General features: G+C 40.5%; 1 protein-coding gene across 6 annotated transcripts in view; it reads left to right on the forward strand.

Moving 5' to 3' along the window:
- The window catches only part of pkp4 (plakophilin 4), a 119,488-nt gene that overhangs the window by 95,803 nt on the left and 2,297 nt on the right, over positions 1-21,388 (forward strand). For all 6 annotated transcript variants that reach the window (XM_088083191.1, XM_088083189.1, XM_088083190.1 and 3 more), the window contains 10 exons: positions 10,691-10,874; positions 12,142-12,259; positions 12,954-13,145; positions 14,245-14,418; positions 14,697-14,847; positions 16,577-16,769; positions 17,239-17,323; positions 18,807-18,924; positions 19,014-19,154; positions 19,940-20,004. In XM_088083191.1, coding sequence (XP_087939317.1) covers positions 10,691-10,874; positions 12,142-12,259; positions 12,954-13,145; positions 14,245-14,418; positions 14,697-14,847; positions 16,577-16,769; positions 17,239-17,323; positions 18,807-18,924; positions 19,014-19,154; positions 19,940-20,004 — 1,421 coding nt within the window. The remainder of the gene's footprint in view (positions 1-10,690; positions 10,875-12,141; positions 12,260-12,953; positions 13,146-14,244; positions 14,419-14,696; positions 14,848-16,576; positions 16,770-17,238; positions 17,324-18,806; positions 18,925-19,013; positions 19,155-19,939; positions 20,005-21,388) is intronic.

A 21,388-nucleotide genomic window follows, 5' to 3' on the forward strand; every position in this document is an offset into this window, starting at 1 on the left:
AAAGGCAAAGGGTGAGTTCTTGATATACAAATAGTCGTTTTGTGGATGAAATATTCCTTAAATCTTAAAAATTTCTGATATTGGAAAAAATGCACATTTAAAAGGTTTTGAATCAGAGAATTTTGAATGTTTTTGCTCGGTGAATAATTGAAAGAAGCTATACTTGATATTTTTAATACACCAAATCAAATGACAGTGTGAAAACACTGTGAACAGAGGTGCTTGTAGTGATGAACCTTCAGAGAATTATCACCTGATTCTGTACCTTCCCTCAGCTTTAGGGAGCTTCAAAGCAAGTTTCATCTCATTGTTTGTTTAGCTGTCCTGGGGCAGTATTTTTGGGGTTTACTCTCACCACTCTGATAGAGAACCAGAACCTCAGGAGGTCTGTCGCAGAGTTACGGTGGGACAGCAACATTGTACAGAAGATGCTGAATTATTTACCTGACAAACCTTGAGGAGTTTTAGGAGAGATTGTTATGGTACAGTGTCAGTTTGGTTGCTTATGACTCTTTTGACTCTTGAATGTGGCTCATGGTTACCTTTCATAGTTCGTAATACAGTGTTATGAGTAGATATTTTGTGTGAATTAAGATCCTCTGACAAACAGAGTGCTTGGTGTTGTCTATCCTAAAATTATGATTGTTGGAGCCACTGAGTCATGGAGGCTTTTCCTTTAATTTGCTGCCTCTGCTGTCACTCCTGCTTATGATATATGCAAAGAAATGAAACCACATTTCTACAGGATTCATATTCTTTTATTACTCATGCTGCAGGGAGATTTAGCTCTGTGTATGTCTGAAAAACAACTGTCCCTGACAGTCTGCTTGTCAGTCTCCTCTCTGCATCGCCGTGTGCAGCGCAGTTGTATTTGTGTGTTGTCTAAGCTCTGCAAACAGCGTTTTAATCCGTGTTGTTTAGGATCAGGGTGGAGCACTACAGAAATAAGCAATCCAAGACATTTGGCTCCCAGGTGGCTGAGTCAGCTGCTTGAGCTCGACTCTAGCCCCCGCTCTAATATGGTCTCGGGTTTCAGTCCAGCGGTCCTCCAAAGGAAAACAATATAGTCGGAGTACGAACACAACAGATTGGGAGGAGATTGTCTTCAGTCTCCCGTTTCAATTAACTGTCTGTTTCTTTGTGTAACACATAAACAAAGGATCATCATTTGAAAACAACACAAGAGTATAATTTGTTTTACAATTTGTCCATAACATAGGAGTCAGAGGCTGAAAACTAAAATTTCTTTATACCCCTTCATTCTAGGGCTGGCTATTGGTACTTAAATCTTTAAGGAGGTGGCTTCCAGCCTTTTTTCTTAAGGCACCCAATTTTTATTTAATCGAGCAAACTGATGATCCCTGACCAAGTGACATTTTCTGGATATCTCATATCGTAATCAATGCATAACAATAACAGTAAAGAATTGTGAGCTTATTTTTTTCCTTTGAACGTTGCATCAGAGATGATATTTTCAGGATACTTTTTGTTCAGTTTGTATTAATATTGTTTGGGTTTTTTTTTTAAGTCATACATATTTAATAGGCTTCTCTTTATGACAAATTTAGTGTTTTCTTCCCCCAGACATCTGGCCATTGTTCTCTTAGCTCTTTGGTTGTTTAATCATGTACTTTCTGGCTGGACTGCAGCATGCAATGTCAGCCCTATAAACATGAAATGAAATATCCCTAAAAGAGGTAATCAGTTTGCTCGATAGTAAAGAAGTCCCTGAAGGAACCACTGTACACTGTCCAGCCATATACTAGGTTTTTACCTTGTATTGTCTCATGCAGTGAGACAGTTTAGCAGATATTAAAGGCTCTGTGAATATAGTCTGTGTTCACGTCTTCACCGTGCTCTTATGCTGTGAAAAAATTGTTTTGAGTGTATATCCTGAATATTAATATAAACTTTAAAAATTACAATTTCATTTAGTTTGCTTCACCTAAATGAATGAATGAAATAGGCCTACTGTATATATTGTTTTAAGTTACTCCCCTTAAAATTGAGAAGGCATCACAACCTCCCGTGAGGTTTGGCAACCCAATTGGGGGTCAGGTCCTCTAAGTTGGGAACCTGTGCTTTAACGTATTAACCGAAATAACCCAGTACCAGGGAGTATTGAATCTTCTTCAGTCAAGCAATACCTGCATTTGATCATTTTTTTATGCCTATTTGCCAATCACAGCATTCATTCTTTGATTTAATGCAATGTTATATCAGCCAACTACGGCGGCAGCTACAACTCATACAGTCTGTGGTGTGATGAAGTCCAGAGCAGTGTATGTGATGGAGTTGGCAGTTCAGCGTACACGGCTGTGGTATCAGGTGGCATTTTGTGCAACGAAATACTTTCATTCACATGATGGGTATTTAATGAAAACAGGTATCAGATCAGAGAAGTACTCTATTGGTATCAGTATCACTTACTGGTGCTGGTTCTGGTACTGGTATAGTCATTTCTTAAAAGACATTTTACCCACCCGGAGTAAACAGCTTAATATGAACTCTGTTTAAGTTTTTCCCCTTTCATCCACAAGCCCGAGAGCCTGCTGCGGCTAATTGGCAGTGCAGGCTCCAGGATGGGGAGCAATTAAAAAAGGTCAGAAGTGCTGCATCACCTCTGGTTAATTATGGCTGATGAGAACAATCCACATAAAGAGCTTTCAGCTGGATGACAAGGGCATCCCACACTGAAGCTTTTAGGGAAGCAGACAGAAATCAGTCACTCACCAGCAGCTCTTTTCTACATGGGAGCTTGTGAGGAGGCCAGCCAGGTGTCAGAACTTAGCTTGAGAAGCAGCGGGGCTCCCATTGTGTCAGCGGCCCCGTCTCAACTCCATTGGAAGGTCCCAGGTGTCACCTGTGTTTCATTAGAAATAGCTGCAAGAACAGGCCACCCCTGCTCCAGGTCGGAGGTCATGTTGTGGGGACACAAAGGGATACCTGCCTCGTCTCCCAGCAGCTGTTGTGGTTATTGCTTTGTCCTGAAACAGCCCCTCAGATCGAAAGGCCAAGCCTCACTGCACTGTCATTGTTGTTTTATTGTTGTTCGTTTTTTCCAGAAAGCACTTTGTAACCTTGTTAAGAAAAGTGCTCTATAAATAAAGTTTATTATTATTATAATAAGCTCCAATAAGGGGACATCTGAAACAAAACACTCACAAAATAAATGTTTCGTTCCCTTTGTTAGATATCTCATCGCTCCACTTATCTTGGCTTTACTAAAGCAAACCCAGCGACACTCTTAATAATGATTTCATTGTGTTTGAGCTTTTGAAAATCAGTGTGTTGCCCTTAGTGCGACTGAGTGTATTTAAAGGTTTGTGCTCACAGAAAAGGATTTTTGTCAAATGAAAACTCATTGAGGAGATCATTGATTTGGCTGGTATGTGCTCACTGCCTCATCTGTTGTGGAAAAAAAAGACAGATCTCTGGATCTACTTTGGTTAGGCTGTAAACAAAAGAAGCTCATCGTCTCCTCTTACATATAAAACAATACTTAAGCCAGTGATTTTTTACTGTACTGTTAACATCTGTGTGTCTTTGTTTGTATTATTACTGTAATAACTCACACGCGTCTCATTCTGGTGTGAAGATCAGGAGCTGCAGTGAGTCTGCTGGTATTTTCCCACAGTGCTGTATTTGATGCCATGTGATGCCAAATTCAATGACATTTGGAGTCAGGTGCACAAAACAGCAAACTCTCTCATATTATAATATGTTTTCACAGCTCTAAACCTGCAGACCCACATAAAGAAACTTTGAAATGTAAAACCAGACACAAAATTAAGATTACATATTTTAACATTATCCTGTTCTTGTGTTTTTGTCTAGTTTTGTTTTGGGTTTTTTTTATTTGCGGCAGTCCGGCTCTTAACAATACCAGATATTGTTTGATCCAATAAAAAAGTCAAAAACAAATATGTAGCACTCTATCTAAATATTTAACAGTTTATGTGTTCACACTGGTGACAGCTGTAGCTGGAGGCAGTATGTTTTCGGGTTGTCCCATTCTCGTGTCTACAATAATCAAAGAATGCTTTGAGGGAATTCTCTCAAATTTAGCACAAATGTTAACTTGGACTCAGAGATAAACTGATTACGATTTGGTGGTCAAAAGTCAAGGACACTGTTACTTTGTGTCTGTCATTCTTGTGAACACTACATCTCAGGTGCACCATGAGGGCCTTTTCTCAAATTTGGCACAAACGTCCACTTGGACTCAAAAATGAAATGATTCGATTGTGGTGGTCAAAGGTCAAACAAATATGTTTTTGGCAATAACTCAAAAATGAATGTGCTAATAATGACAAACTCTCACACATGTTTGAATGAAATGATGAAGTGATGACATTTTATATCCAAGACATAAAAGGTCAAAATCACTGTGATGTCATAATGTTCTCTGGCTATCGTTCAGCGTCATGTCTCAGGAACAGAAGGGGAGATATGTGGTCAGACGTCTTAAAACTGTGCTGATTGTATAGATCTTCTGTGCTGCCTGGTTGAAGATGCGTGAAGCATCCATGTTTTAGAATTTGTAGCTTCTTTGTAGCAACATCCAAACGTGACGCATTGTTTACTGTAATGACTACAACTTTGTGTTTTCTCCTGTTCATTTGGTCGTCCAACACGAAGTCATTGGTTTTGCTGGAGTTGAGCTTTAGCTGATTGTCTTGTGTACTCTAAAAATAGTCACAAAGTGAAGACAGCATGTTTCTCACTGCAAATTATTCACTGGAATCACACACCAGGACTGTGGTGACTCCCATTTTGCCAAAAAATACACTAAATACCTTTTATTAAAGCCCTTTTTAAGTCTTCACTATATATTATATGAGTCTGGGCAGATGAGGATGGAAACTGCAACTTGACTGGTTGGCGGAGGCATACCACCACGAGGCGGTAGTTTTATTCATTATTTTATTTATTTTTTGTCAAACTAAAGACTTTTTTATGCGAAACTTCTTCCAGTTTACACAAAGATGAACAGAGAAGCATCAGTACACATAGACTCAGTCGCCCAGTGTTGGCATCGATTGCTGTGATTATTAAGTTTGAGAACAAAGCAGGAGGTTAAGACCTTTGATCAAATGAAAAATGAGAAACTGAATTTGATCCAAAAATAAATCCAGTTATCGCCTTAAGCAACAATGCTCCGACTTCCACTGCGTGAGGGAGAAAATGAGAAACGCCCACTAACCTCAGAAGCACACACCAAGCTGCTTGTCTGCTTGAGTTTTAATCCATGCAGCATTGACAAGATTCCAGTTCAGCTCCCAAACATTGAAAGGTTAATAAATTGGGTATTTGTTTAATGATCAGCAGCTTTTTACATAATGAACTAAATGCCTGCCCAGTTGCTGCACTTTACAATGTCGATGACATACTGATCTGTGGTTTAAGAGAAAAAGATCAAAGGGAGAGTCAGACATTTTAGGAATAAACCAACAAAAGATCAATTGAATATCTTGTTGTTGTCTAGTAGAGATAATTGCAGGTTGTGTCTAGCCTTGGATGTGCTAGAGGCATGGAGTAACTGCTAGCGTTGTGTCATCAAAAGTTTTTTAAAAAATGCAACATGGTAACAAAAAAATTAGAGTCATATAGAACCAAGTTGCTATTGGAGTCATTGTAATTATTATAACATGAACTCAGCTGACAATGTTTTCCATAAATGTCATCCAAACATGTTAAGCAACATTCAGTGTCGCACTCTTTTGTACTCCTAGACAGCCGGGAGTGATATGTGATATGACAAAATGTAATTAAAACTAGCATGATCATATTCAGCATAAGGTGTTTACACAAGCACAAAGAAATTGTTTGACTCTTATTCCCAGTATACATAATAAATATTAGGATCCCAGTTACTGATTACTGCAGTCTATTTGCTCAGGCGCTGCATTTCAGAGACAGGCTAACAATGAAAGTAACAGGAAATATTAACACTACCTCTTTACAACTTAACTTCTAATTTCTTCTCTGCTTTGATCAGCAACATCTGTCTGCTCTGAGAGCATCTGTGTCTCTCTCAACCACACATACACACACACACACACACACACATACACACTATGTAGTTGCTCACATAACATTATTCCTGAAAGCAGCTATGCAGTATTGTCCAAAACACTGTTCCTTCATTGCTCCTGGAGTGAGACAGTGTCGCCATTTTTTGGATTTCTGCTAGGTCACTCAGGTAAAGTCATACCTGCACAGATGGTTCTCAGTAACAGGGTTAAGGTGTATACATGCAACATTATCCAGGTATCTTTCAGAGTGCTCCAGATAGCATTTTTGAGTTTCTAATATATAGGATGAGAACTTATCCTGCTTTCTGAAACTGGGATATGGTGTTTACATGCTCAAACACAAACAGGATACTCCAAAAACTTGATCATAAGCGTCTTTTCCTAAGTGTTTCACTAAAAAGCAACTCAACAAAAATAGTTTACACATGACACACCTGTAATTTTAGAGCTTACCATGTAACTTTATAGATTTTCTCACTGATCTCCGAGCCCTTCACATGCTTATTTGTTTTGTCTCTGGACACAGACAGGGACATAGCTTGTCCTTTATTTCTGGATCTCAGTAATGTGAAAAAGAGAATCTTATTGCAACAGCCAAACACACTTTTGCCTTTCAACATGGTCAGACAACATGTAGTACAAAGTACTACTTTTCTAGCATAACCCAGCCCTTACACTACAGTCATACTAACATGATCCCCTCTGGCCATTTAATCCCCAATCAATGATCTTGTGTCATTTTTCCTGTCTGTATCGTTTCAAAGCCCCAAAGCCCACCACAGCTGAACTATTTCAAGTCAAGAGAAATGTCCATCAATTTTTCAGTTCAGTTTGCTCTTGGATCAATGATTCGACAACTGTTGGAGTCATTCTACCCACCTTCATATATTTTCTCTTTTTCTCCCTCTCTCTACTAAGCCTCTCCCCCCTTGTGATCACTAGAGTTTAGCTCTGGATGGACTTTTGGCCCTGGTGTCACAACCATGTTTACATTGAGTCAGTGTTTCATAGCCAGGCCAAAGCACCTGAGAACATGAGCAGAGAACACAGTTTATTACTCTGATCACACACACACACACACACTCACAGGTCTGCTCCATCTGACTGTCAGATATGACTTATTGCCGTTGGTGTTGCACCACTGACAGCGTTGTCAGTCACACCTCAGTGCATTCGCTTGTTGATTTCTCCGACATGCCATCGCCTCCACAGACCAGACTGAAATCCTGCAGAGAATGTTTCATTTCTACAAATTGACATTTGGAGGAACCTGTCGGAGAGGGAGCGGGTTTGTGTGAGTTAAAGGGACTGGGGAAGTCGGTCAGCAGGCGTGAGAATTTGTGTTATCACTGCATTAGCGGTCGTATTTCAGGGCAATTCTTGTGTGTCCAGTATCCCGTGAGAAAGGCAAACACAGGACTGACTTTGCTCACGTAAGCAGCAGAGCTCGATCACAACAGAAGGATTTGATTGAAATGTATCCCACCTCCTGTGTAGAGCGGAGACGTCAAGCCCACCTGATGCTGGGGTTTTCGGCATGCAGACCCACACACACTGCTGGCAAGCGCTGACAAGAAGCACATGCTGCATGTTAACTGTCAAGAGCCAAGTATCACTTAACTCTCGGAGTTTCATGTTTTGTCAAAATAAATATGACAGTGAAATTTAACTAAATGATTTTAATGGGTTTAAAGCACTTTGATGTAGTGTTAATATGGATAATAGTATGTGAAACGGCTGTTTTATAAATGTCTGGAAGAGACACTGCTTGGCAGACACATATCTGTCTATATAGCCTCTTGCCAGCAGTGTGTCTGAATGGGGCTCCTGGGGTATATTATAGACTATTATCGTCTCCATTGGTTCAATTAGAGAGGAGGGGAACAGCGTGCTGAGAGGAAAAAGAAAGTGAGGTTAAGAAAGAAGTCAGGAAAGCTAATCGTTATTTTCAACCTCTCACACTGATGTGTCCTTGTATACCAGGAATAGATACACAAGGGGTGTAAGAAAATAACGACACGTCAGCATCGCAATATAATGTTTTGTGAGACTGCGTTGATTCACGAAGACACTTTTGCACCTAAAGAATCCTGCAAGCACTTTTTTCTTTTTTTTTTACTGATATAGGCAAATGTTATAGTTGGGCTAAGCTGTTAATTTTGGTGTCAGTGGCCAAGAATCCCATTATAAACTTAGTGCATATTGTAATTCAAGTGGTCTGGGAGAAAACAAGACTGCTGCACCTCAGCTTGGCTCGGCTGTCAGACTTAAGAAAATCTAGCATGTGTGGCAGGAGACTTTGGACAATCACAGGTCATTTCAGAGAGAGGATGTTACTATTTTACTAAAGCCTAATTCAATGGCGGAGAATCTTGCAGAGAAAGTTGCTCTTACAGCTTTGGCAACAAAAGAAGGTGGACTCATCAAAACAAGAGTCTAAAACAGAGTCTGACAATTAACTAAATAAAACTTTCTTCCTTCTGCAAACCGGAGCTAAAGGCTCAAGTTCAAGTCGATGTTGCTAACTTTAGCTAACATTAGAGCCTCAAATAATAGTGTCCACCTAACTCCCTGCCCACTACAGACCACCTCGCCAAGAGGAGAGTGGACAGCAGCTCAAAAAAATGGACTTCCAGTCAGAGGCAGCAACAATCCAAAATCAGCCCGTACAAACCTCAGCTTAGGGGGACTGGACAGCCCCCAACTCCCCACCAGATCAGCAAACTTTCTGTTGCTGCCATTACACCGGTTATGCCATTGCTGCCAGCCCAATGTGTCTCTGTGTCCCTGTGTCTACAGCTGCAGGTTCTGCTGGTGCCCACTCCTCCCAGAAAAACAGTCCACAGCCACAGCCATAATTTTGCTGTAAAGCCCTCTGAGGCAAACCATGTTGTGTGATAATGGGCTCTACAAATAAAATTGACTTGACTTGACTTGAGAAGCATTGAAGCAGAGGGAACGTGGGGTGGCTAGCTAGCTAAATCTTGTCCCATTTGTTCAGTTTGGTTGTGTTTAGTTTCGTTTTATTTGCGTAGAAATAGAAAAGACAGAAAAAGAAAATAAGAAATGTAAACACTGTGCAGGGGGGTAAGAAGCAAAAATGGCTTATGGAGATACCCGATCTATTAAATTACTATAATCATGCATAAAAAGAAGAAGGATAAAAAAAACAAAGACTGTGTGATTGATCAAAATTTCAAGGCTTAGCAGTAACACAAAGTTAATAAAAATGCACAAATGACAGAAAGTTTGTATTTATAAAATGGTTAAGTAAACAGAGAGAGTGGGGCAAGGAGGAGCTGTGTGAATCTGCAGCATTCTACTGTACAATGAAAAAAGATGAAATAATGGGAAGTGTCATTGGGTTACTGTATGAAGAATGTGCACATGCCCATTGTCATCTGGTGGGAGGGGCTTAGGGCAAAAAGAGGAGTTAAAGGATGAGTGTCTTTTCAAATTCTGCCATTTTTTGAATGCCTTTTCCAGAATTCTGCCTTCCCCAGCTTTAAATCCTTTGCCGATTGCACAAAAAGTATTGCTATAATGTTGCATGTTACATGGACTGTTGTAAATGCAAATGTAGATCCAACCATTCTGCATAAAAAAGGAAACTTTTCCTAATGCATGTGGTGGTTTGTTCTTTATATTCTGACAGTTTTCCTAAAAGACTGTTTTTGTATAAGGATACGAATCATGTCGCCAGATTCTTGCCAATACACACATACAGAGTGCAGTGTAATAGCTCGATCTGGTCTGTAGGTCATGATCTTTGTTCTGCTTTTACAAACCAAGGTTAGCAATTGTAGAGCAACAACACTGGGCACAAACATGATGTATAAGTCATGAAGCGACCACACTTGTACACTGAACACACGTGCATACTGAACACGCACTCTGTACTTTCATTGCAGCAGCATTTTTTGAGTGTGTATTCAGCCCTGTGTCTGTACAATAGACTCCAGCTCTTGCAGCATTAGCCCCCTCCAAGGTTGCCCGTGCCCTGCACAAGTCAGACTGTGCCTCAGTATAAGCCCAGCAGCAAGAGGCATCTAATTAGAAGAACATGCTACATGCTGGCTAATCCTTGACAGATGCAGCATCAAAGGCTGCCAGGACTTTGCATGATTATCAGTGGTTACCAAAAGTATATTTGAATTGAGTGAAATGATGGCATAATTTCGAAAGCCTTTACATTATTTATATTTCATTTCAAATGACTGAGCCGGAGCCATATGGATCTCCGCCCCGTCCTCTTTTTTTTCCTCTCAGTTTCTGGCAAATAATCTTCGCCCTGAGGATATTCTGCCCAGATGAAATTTGATGTGAATGTCTGATGCCTTGATGCTCGAACGCTTGTTTCATGTGGGAAAGGAGTTTTGGGTTTGTTTTTTTTTCACTTGTGTGTGTGTGAGGCTTCTCTGCTGGTCTGTGTGTTTTATGTTCATGAACACACACACACACACACACACACACACACACACACACACACACACACACACACACACACACACACACACACACACACAGACTGAGCTATTTAAAGCCAAAAGAGTTGTTGGTATCTCTGTTGGGCTACCCTGACTTCACATGACAGCTGACATAACCTGCGGTTTGTGTTGCCTGTGTCTCATTGTGTGCTGTTGTTTCCCCAGGGGTGCTGTGGAACCTGTCGTCATGTGACGCTGTCAAGATGACAATCATTCGGGACGCCTTAACGACTCTGACCAACACTGTGATCATCCCTCACTCTGGATGGAGCAGCTCCACCTTCGATGATGACCACAAGCTGAAGTTCCACTCCTCCCTGGTGCTGAGGAACACCACGGGCTGTCTGAGGTAAACCACCTGATGAGCACACTGGGCTCTAGCACCCCTATGTGGACATTTGGCACTATTACATCAAGTGTGGGAATGACCTCATAATGTGGCTCCAATGTAAATAACAATGTTAATGTTGTCCTTGAAGGATAATACTGGAGTGAATACCCACCAACATTTTGAGAGCAATGAAGAGCAACATTTCCATGGCTAACAATATTAGAACAGTGTGTACATTGTCATAATTGATGAACATCAACCCTTACCCGACAACACATGCACATGTACACACCGACATATAGCTGCTGTACACTGATTTAAGCACATGCACGTTTTGTTGTGCAATGACTTGAGCCACAATGCACTTTAAACCTGCTGCTGTCATTTATTATTGATATTTCAGGCACACTTTGTATTAACGTCATTATTATTGTCATTTATCCTGAGAGGCATTTGTCACTGTTATATTTCGTCATCATTTGTGGTTTTACCTTGCTTTTATCTTGTCTTAATGTTTAAACTTAGTTTTTATTGAATGTTTATTACTTTTGTGTACAGCCGTCAGCCTGAGAGTTACCAAACATGTACATCTACAATGACCAAATGAAGTGTCTTATGGCTTAACATTGCGAAAAATTGCATAAGCTCTCGTAATTGTGCATCTTTTAGCCAAACCGCTATGATTCTTACCTGTGTTGTCTCTGTTTTAGTCATCATCATGCCATTACAGTCAATGATGTTATCTTCCCAGCTTCTCTCCCGGAACGTCTGCTTTTAAAGACATTGTGCCGGATGTCAAGTTTAGCATTTAATTGATAAAAGCCAGTGTGTGTGTGTGTTTGTGTGTGTGTTTGCGTGTGTGTTTGCGTGTGTGCATACATGCACAGGTAAGGTTGTTTGTGCATGTGAGCACACAGAGTTAGTTCCTTATTTACTCAGCAAAGTGCTGTAATGACTTCAGTCAGACCACACACACACACACTTCATACATTATGGATGGTGTATTGGGAGGGCAAAACCCACATTACACATTCAAGTGGGACGCACAAACACACACACAGCTGTCATTTGTGTACTTGCACATTTGTTTGTTGAGCAAAGCCCCAAATCAAAGTCCTAATTTGTGTGTGTTTGTGTCTGTGTGTTTGTGTTTGTTTGTGTGTGTGTGTATGTTTGTGTGTGTTTGTGTCTGTCTGTCTGTGTATTTGTGTGTGTGTGTGTGTGTGTGTGTGTGTGTGTGTGTGTGTGTGTGTGTGTGTGTGTGTGTGTGTGTGTTTTTCAAAAGGAACCTGAGTTCAGCCGGTGAGGAGGCCAGAAAACAGATGCGTGTTTGTGAGGGCCTGGTTGACTCACTGCTCTACGTCATCAAAGCCTGTGTAAACACCTCTGACTTCGACAGCAAGGTACGCACTGAAACACCCACACATGTGTGCGCACACACACATGCACACCTAACCAGGAGGAAAACATGCTGCCACATGATAAGAGGCCCTGGGGGAAAAAAAACCCACTTAACCCTGTTTGAATCATTTCACTGCTGGTGTCTAAATGACCCCCACAGCACTCAGCAGCAACTGTTTCATGTGCTTTATCACCCAAAGCACAACTTACACATGCACAATATTCAGAATCCAACTTGCATCTCTTTGACCTGGTTTACATTAACACTTTTTCTGTGGTAGCAGCAGAAATTATATCAGATCTCTCAGACATGCATCTGTGCACTTTAAAAGATATAAAAAGTCAAGTGGCTCATACAGTGGAGATGGCGTCCCCTGGGAACTGGGCCCCTTAATTTTGTCAAACATATATGCTCATTGACATTCTGTGAGGCAAAAATAGCACAGAACTCAAACAGCGTGCAATAAAATCCATTTGCTCTGGTCCAGACATTCTTTCTAACTGCAGACCCTTGGGTTCCATAACAAATCGATTTGTGATCCTGCAAATAGCAGTCCTGTGTCCCGGGCATCAGCTGTGGATATTGTAGCTTGCTGCACAGAGTTTATGGTGTTGTCGCTTTTGTGATTTTGATTTAGAAAGTCACTGCTGTAACTACCCACCCAAAACCCCATGTCTCATTCTGCCCGCCTTCAGATTGTGGAGAACTGTATTTGCACTCTAAGGAACCTGTCCTATCGTCTGGAGCTGGAGCTGCCGCCGTCCAGACTGATAGGGGGGCAGGAGCTGGACGGCTTACTGGGCAGCGAGTCACCCAGTAAAGAGGTGGATTCCAGCTGCTGGGGCAGGAAGAAGAAGAAGAAAAAAAAGAGCTTGCAGGAAGACACAGTGAGTGTGCGGCTTTTTAAGTAGAGACTCCGAGCAGGGTTTACATTAGCAAGAGGTCTGATCATTCACATTTATTCAACATGTATGTCAATGCTGATGGACCTTTCTTCTTTTTGTATTTTTTAACCTTGTCTCTGTTTTCCCCTCTTTTTTTATTTTTACTTCTTTGAGAAATGGAGACAAATTTTTTTTTACGCTGGTCCAGTACTGAGAGAAACCATGCCAGTTGCAGCAGTGACAGTGCTGCATTGCACTCACTGTTTCGTATGGAGGTAGAAAAATGACTTAATTTTGTCATCAAAAATAAAATTTGTCACATAAAACTGTCCTAAAGAAATGAAACACAGGCATTAAGAATTATTTTTCTTTTCTTTTTTTTTTGTTATGTTTGCATGTATGCATTCTGATGGGTTTTTCAATTACAGTCTTGTTATTTCTTTTCTGCATGTGATTTATTTTCTTCATGTCATTCTTTTTCAAGTGTTTCCAGAATTTCTTTTTTCACAATGATAGACACTGAAAAAAGAGTGACATGAAGCAAAATTTACTGTGAATGATTAAAACATCACAATGCCAAAAAAGACATTTTAAATGCCTGTGTTTTATTGTTAATGGTTTTTTTCAGCCAGTTTTTCCTTTTTACAATGCAAAAATTTATTTTTGATGCCAAATCTTACTGTCACTGCTCTAGCTCCGTAGTTTATCGCTGCAGCTGCCGTCTCTCCCAAAACTGGACCAAACATAAAAAACTATTGTCTCAACTCAAAAATACCAAAGTTTCTCTTTAAGAGATTTTCATGTTTTATTCTGACATAAAATAAGTCAGTAAATACTCTATTTGTGAAATTTAAAGCTTTTATGTGTCTTTAAAAAGTTGGTTGCTAACAAGTAGCTAAATGAGACTACAGACAAATTTTGTTACTGCAGCACTTCATATAATTGGTAAAATTCCCCATTAAGAGTGCTACCCAAACCTAGTTACTGCTGTACATGTACATATAATTTTTACAAAGCTAAACAAAAAACAAAAGAAAAAAAAGGTCTGCATCGGAACATATATTGAAATCTGACTAAACACTGTTGTTGTTGTGTTTTTCAGTGGGACGGTGTTGGACCCATCCCAGGCTTCTCCAAGTCTCCCAAGGGGGCAGAGATGCTATGGCATCCTTCGGTTGTTAAGCCTTACTTGACACTGCTGGCTGAGAGCTCAAATCCCGCCACACTGGAGGGCGCCGCTGGGTCCCTTCAGAACCTGTCAGCCGGCAACTGGAAGGTACAGTCATGTTTGTGCATCTGTGTACACACAAACAAATACACACATTCCCCCTTTTGTATATACACTGTTGAATGTGATGTCCTTGGAGACAAAGCATCTATTCCACTGGTTAAAAAGGATTTAACAGCTCACCTCCTCTGTGTCAGTCAGAGCTGACGTCAGTTTCACACTTGCAATCACACACGTTAAAATGCGCAAGACCATCCATTTTCCCGTGTGGCGTCTAGACCCTTTTGAAGGTTTAATGCCTTTTGTGTGTGTTTTTGGGTGTACAGTTTGCAGCATATATCCGTGCAGCAGTGCGTAAGGAGAAGGGCCTGCCCATCTTAGTGGAGCTGCTGCGGATGGATAACGACAGGGTGGTGTGTTCGGTCGCCACTGCTCTGAGAAACATGGCGCTGGATGTCAGGAACAAGGAGCTCATAGGTCAGTCACACTCTCAGATGTTTTGATACTTTGAGTAGTTGAATCAGATAATATACAAATATGAAGATTCTAAAGAATTAAGTGAGGAATATATATCAGGGTGGACCCTGTTTTCAGTGTTTTTGGATCTAAGTGGTAATGGGAACAACAGGTTGTTGTTTTTTTAAATTGGTCCATTATTGAGAGACAGGCTCCGATTGTTATTCTAAGTGGCTCACAGCATAAAGATAGACCTTTTTTTACCATCTGGAAGCAGCACTATAAAACTGATGCCAATCCAGGTTTCAAAGTGTTAAGGATTTATTCAGTGTAAACTAGAGTAGATGATTGTTGAAACAGTGAAAAAACAAACCAAGATGTTTTTTTGTGAGTTTCGTTTTGTTTCTGTTTGAATTAAGTTTGTTTTATAATGTTGAAATTACAGTTTAACGAATAATAAAACAAAAAGGATCTTACTCTTTAACCAAATGGTCTATCTCTGTAGGGCGGCTTTCCATAGTGTTGTCAGACAAAATACTCAGCATGTCAGTGGCAAAAACAAAAACTTTTAGTGGACCTAAATTGACAGTGCAGACCTGCAGGTTGGAAATATACTGATGTTACTCATTAATACTGTTCTTTACTTGGCTTCATTTTAGTTGTCCATGTAGCTCATGTTGTACTGAGAAGTCATCCTGTAAATGGGTTTAGCTTGGTGACATGCACAAATGGAGCATAAACATAAATTCAATATGTTAATGTGCATAACAAATACTTGATCTAACTGCTTAGTAAGGAGGTATAAAGGAATTATTGGGCTGTATATACAGCATGATCCTTTGAACTGGAACAATATGTATCAGAATTATACTGATTCACAATGGGCAATGCAAGACATACAGTATTGTAGACATTTAGTGTATAGATGTGTGTACTCAACACATTAAATCCCCCAAAGTGTCATGTTTTGCATTATAGAGCTACTAACAGACACTGACTGTTTTTTTTACTAAATGCAAAAATACAAATAGACTATTTTGTGAACATTTTTAACTGCCGGTCATTATTTTTAATTTCATCTCACTGCAGCCCTGTTTGTTCCGTGAAATGGTCTCATTTAATGACAACCAAGTTTTATGTGCTCTCTGTGCGGAATTAATTAGGAGTTACAGTTCCAGCAATGCAGGGGTGACGCCTGTAGGCAGATGAGGGAGGAGCTGCATTGCTGTGGTTAAGGTGCTTTTGGTTGTGTGTGTGTGTGTGTGTGTGTGTGTGTGTGTGTGTGTGTGTGTGTGTGTGTGTGTGTGTGTGTGTGTGTGTGTGTGTGTGTGTGTGTGTGTGTGTGTGTGTGTGTGTGTGACAGAGAGAGAGAGAGAGAGACAGAGTTTATGCTGCATGTATTTAGGTCCTTCAGCTGGGCTGCTCTGCTGAAGGAGAAATGGGGGGAAACAATCCTTTTTGTAACACCAGGATGCTCACACTCCGACGTCCTTGAGATGATAACGCAATGTCATTGAGGAAAACTGCCGACCTCACTGCAGCCTGTAGCAGAATTAATATACGATATTGAGAGAATCTGTTACAGCTCGTGGTGGCAGGCGTCCACTTATACATTATATAACGTGTAAAACTAAATGCAAAGCATGTCTTCATGTCTTCTCTCTGTGCATGAGCTTCTGCTCACAAACCTGCTGCACAACACGTCATAACATGTTAGCTGCATGTCTCACTTCCCCCTCCTCCCTCTCAGGGAAGTATGCAATGAGGGACCTGGTCAATCGTCTCCCCGGGGGGAACACCACCCTGCTGTCAGACGAAACAGTGGCGGCCATCTGTTGCACCCTGCACGAGGTCACAAGCAAAAACATGGAGAACGCCAAGGCCTTGGCTGACACGGGCGGCATCGAGAAGCTGGTCAACATCACCAAGGGCAGAGGAGACAGGTGGGCCACGGCGGCGTGTGTTTGTACCAATGCTTTTAGTGAGGGTACAGAGTACACATTGATGCTAACATGTGCACATGCTCAAATGCACCGCTTGACCACACAAACAGCCATATGTGGCCGCTGGTTGGACTATACAGACTGTCCTGGACATTGGACAGTGGGAGTTTTACACAAACACATCTAAGCACACACACATACACACAAACATCTAAATGCTCTGAGAAGCCATAGCCACAGGGAAGGTGGTTTTGTGTGCATTGAAGTTTTATGTCCCTGTGGAATGATGGACCAGCAGCTATTTCTGTCCTGCTATATATTCACTAATGTTCCAGGTTACAACACACCAAGGACACTCTCTTCCTCCAGTCATACTGTCCTGTAGAATTAACAGCTGGATTTAAAATGATGATAAAGTGTTTCAGGAATACTCAAAAATAAGTGTTTATGTTTTTTGTTTGTTTTCCAGGTACTCTATGAAGGTGGTTAAAGCAGCTGCTCAGGTGCTGAACACACTGTGGCAGTACCGGGATCTACGTACCATCTATAAGAAAGTAAGATCATAGGGACTTATGGCATGATGGTACCGTTAACCCTTTAGAATCTCAGCTAAATTGGTTTGATTTATTTGAAGTATATGAGGAGAGGGCAAGGACCGCCATAACAAGACATGGCCGAAAAAAGTCATAAGAAAATTACCTGAAAAACTGCAAAAACAAAAAGAATACAAAAACAAACATGAAAATGTCCTTGAAAAAGTGCTAAAAAGTTGTTTTTCTGTAACATAATTTTAAGTATAAAAGTACCATAATTATAAATATAGTTTGTGGGACATTTTCCCTATTTTTTGGATAATTTTCTAGTAATTCTCCACTCTTTTTGAGAGGCTTTTTTGTAATTTTCATGTCACATTTTACTACATTTTTGCAATTAGTGGGGCATATCTTGCTAAGCTGGTTGTGGCATTTTTTCCCCATGTTAGTGAAAGAAATCAAACCGATTTGCTCAGGTTTCAAAGGGTCAAATAGCTTGTGAAAGGTGACTGAACTCTGCACAAAAAAAGGATGTTGTTCCAGGTTTCAAGGGGTTAAAACTGGGTTAATTTTGTTTGTGCATAATTAATTGATTACGTTATTGCATGGAGAGGTAGTTAAACTGTAAGAAAAAAAAAACGTTTTTTGCAAGTTGTTTTGCTACATGTGTACATTTTCAGGCCTTGAAATACCAGTAACATTTTAACTGTGCACGTAATTCTCAGCTTTGCATGCACAAAAGTATGTTCTGCCAGGTTCAAAAACTCCAATGCAAAGTCAAGCCATTAATACTTTTCACACACTCGCACGCCACATTCCTATTTTCTCATGCAGTGAAAAACAAAAGACGCATTTCAGCTTTAATTTGTTACACATCACATATTATGTAAGTCAATGAATGACACATTGATGAATGTGTGACATCACCACACAAGTCCTGATATACAGAAAGTGTTTTCATAATAAGTATGGAAAGAAGTGCAATGGATGTTTTGCTCAAAATGTTGACCCTATAAAATTTGAATTACCTTAACTGCACATTACTGTTCAGGGAAGGTCAGCTCAAATTATATTGTAACACACTGGAATGTCCCAGATTTTATAATAAATGAATTGCATCAAGGTTTTCTTTCAGAGGCTTGCTTAAAAGTTTTAGTACAATCCAGTTCAGGATGACCCTGACCAAGAAAGAGGAAGAAATATCAATTCAATTGATGTGGTGGAAAATTATTTTGATGCAGATAAAAAATTTGGTCCATGTACATGCACCATTGCATGTAACAAGGAAAAAGCCTTGTGTTTGGATATTACTGAAAAGAAAGTAATCTTTCTGCCAAATTCCAAGCGTGCCTGTTATTGATATGGGCTTAGTGTGGACCACATAGCAAAGGGATTTTTCAAATATTCCCTCTGTGACCGAATAAAAAGCTTTTTTAAGACTACACAGTCCAACACTGCTCTAGTTATTCAAACTACCATGTTTCATCTCTCTTCTTCCCAACAGGATGGATGGAACCAAAACCATTTCCTCACCCCAGTGTCAACACTTGAACGGGACAGGTTTAAGTCCCAGCCCACCCTCCCCACCAGCACCATTCAGATGTCCCCAGTTGACCACCCTGGTAGGCTCTAGTTTCACGAAAACAGACACATCCAGTGAAACAGGAAAACCTCTGGAATGTATCGTTCAAGTGTGTTTTTCTCTTCACAGCTGCCAGTGCCACGTCGTCTCCTGCCATGCTGGGCATCAAAGAGCATAGAGACACTATCAGAGATTACCAGAGAGCGCAGTCAACTATGCAATTTTATAATTACCATGGGGACAACAGCATCCATAAAAACCAGTATACAGGTACTCAAACAATGAAAACTGAAAGTGCACACAGTAGGCATATTAGTCATCTTTTAAACCAAATTCAAACAGTATCTGCACCAGACTGTAATCACAGGCTACCCTCCGGTCCTCTCTGAGCAGGGCTTTATCTGTTTTATCCCTCATAACGCTCCGAGCAGATTCCATAGCCAGTCTCGTCTCCCTGCCAAGACAGTCCTCTCTTATCTTCTCTGCTAAAGCCTGCCAGCCCGGAGACAGTCAGTCATTTTAATTCTGAGCACTTCAGAGCTGATCTGCACAGCAGTGAAGTGAACTGGCCAGCCAGTAGTGGACACTCTACAATGGTGCCATTGTTAGCAGGGCCCAAGTTGCAGCATGCAGACAGGGCCAGTGAGTGGGTAACCAGACATCCACTACAGCCAGACGAGAGCTCTTGCCAGCCCACGCTGGTTGGCAGGAGCAGGAGGAGGGCAGAGTAAACAACATGAGCCGCAGCCTCAACAGTCCACGCAGTACATAGCGAAATGGAAATTGAGTTTCAGGATTCCACTGGTTGGATAAAGTGCCAACAAAAATACCCATCCCATGGGCAATGCAAACAGCAGAACAAGCAGTGGCCAACTCTATTATTTGGTGTTGTTTCTCTCCACAGCACAGCGTAGCACTTCTTGATCCTGCTCTATCTAAATACAGACATTCACCCCATGGGGATGTGCAGACTTTTTCCACTGATATGAGATGAAGTGTATTTGCATCAAGTCCCACTGAACTGCTCTTTTCATTTTATTTGATTTTTTTCCCAGGGTCTGGAAAGCCTTCTCCATATTACTACTCATCCCCCACAAGAGAGGAGCCCAGAAGAACACAGGTGAATATAATCATTCTGCTTCACGGGCTCTGCATTCTTATCTGTTCGTCATTTGTCTGCTCTGATTCAGCCCAACCGCTGTAACTCGACGACATCATTCCCAAAACACAAGTTAGCTCTCTATTTACCTTTTTATTTTGTTTGTGCAGAATACTTCAATTATATATATAGACCTACAGCAAACCCCACATAAAACATACTAGCATCACAGTGATTACACACAAAGCTATCTCACTTGTATGTATTACTTACTTTTTATTATGTTGATCTGTTCTGTACACATGACATATTTTGCATGTCTGTCTGTCCCTGCAGAGGGATCACTCTTCAGTTGCTCTTCCTGAGGTTTATACAGTGTTATTCCCTGTGAGAGGGTTTTTTGGGGGGACCCTGTGAGGGTCCATGAACAGAGGGATGTTGTATGTTGTGAAGTTCTCTGAGGCTAATTGTGATTTGTGTTATTGGGCTTCATAAATTAAATGCATATTTAAATTAACACACATTTGCTCATAGGCGTAGATTTCGGAGGATCCCTCAGTAAAAACATGAAAGTAGCTGAGGACTTTTATTTCTGACAAACTTGAAGGACTTTTCACCATGAATTGATGGAGCTAAAAATTCACCAGAATGCAGAAAATTATGTGTTTGATGCCTGAAATTTCCTGGAGGAAGACTCCCAAGCCCCTCTTTCATATGAGCCCATCCACGTGACAATTCTGCACGTTCCGATGTCAGAAACTAATTGGTGTTGAATGCACAATATTCAAGTGTTTGTTGATCTTTTCGATGGATCAAAAATGACAGCAACACTTCAACCAATTAAAGCTTTGCACCATGGTTGCAATTAATGATTATTTTTATCATCATTTGAGTTGTTAATTATTATGTGATTAAGTCATTAGTCAATGAAATATCAGAAAATAACGATAAATGTCAGTCAGAACTCCCCATAGCCTTGTGTGATATCTTCAAATAGCTTGTTTCATCTGACAGATATTTAATCGCCAATTATTTACAAGGCAGTAAAAGAGCATAAACAAGTATATGTTTCACATTTGGCTTGATAACTGATTTAAAACAAATACATGAATATAGTTTCTTGTTGATATATAATTTTTTTTTCAAAATCAACAAATTTTTTCAGGCCAACTTGGCTCCATTGTTCAGACTAAGAGTTTTTTTTTTCTTCTAGGAAGTGTTTGATATTAATGGTACTAGGCCCTTGTTTGAGATCCATCCTGCATGCTGTATAAACCTGGCGACAACGACCGGCTCTTCCACCCCATTTGACTAATACAAAGAGACTGACGCGTATTCCACCGCGGATAAATGGCGATGCTGGGAATGACCCAGCACATCAGCTATTGTCTGAGCGAGAGTGATT

This window comes from Plectropomus leopardus, chromosome 10 (assembly GCF_026936395.1).
Source record: "Plectropomus leopardus strain MGB_pleo_1.0 chromosome 10, ASM2693639v1, whole genome shotgun sequence".
NCBI classification, from domain to species: domain Eukaryota; kingdom Metazoa; phylum Chordata; class Actinopteri; order Perciformes; family Serranidae; genus Plectropomus; species Plectropomus leopardus.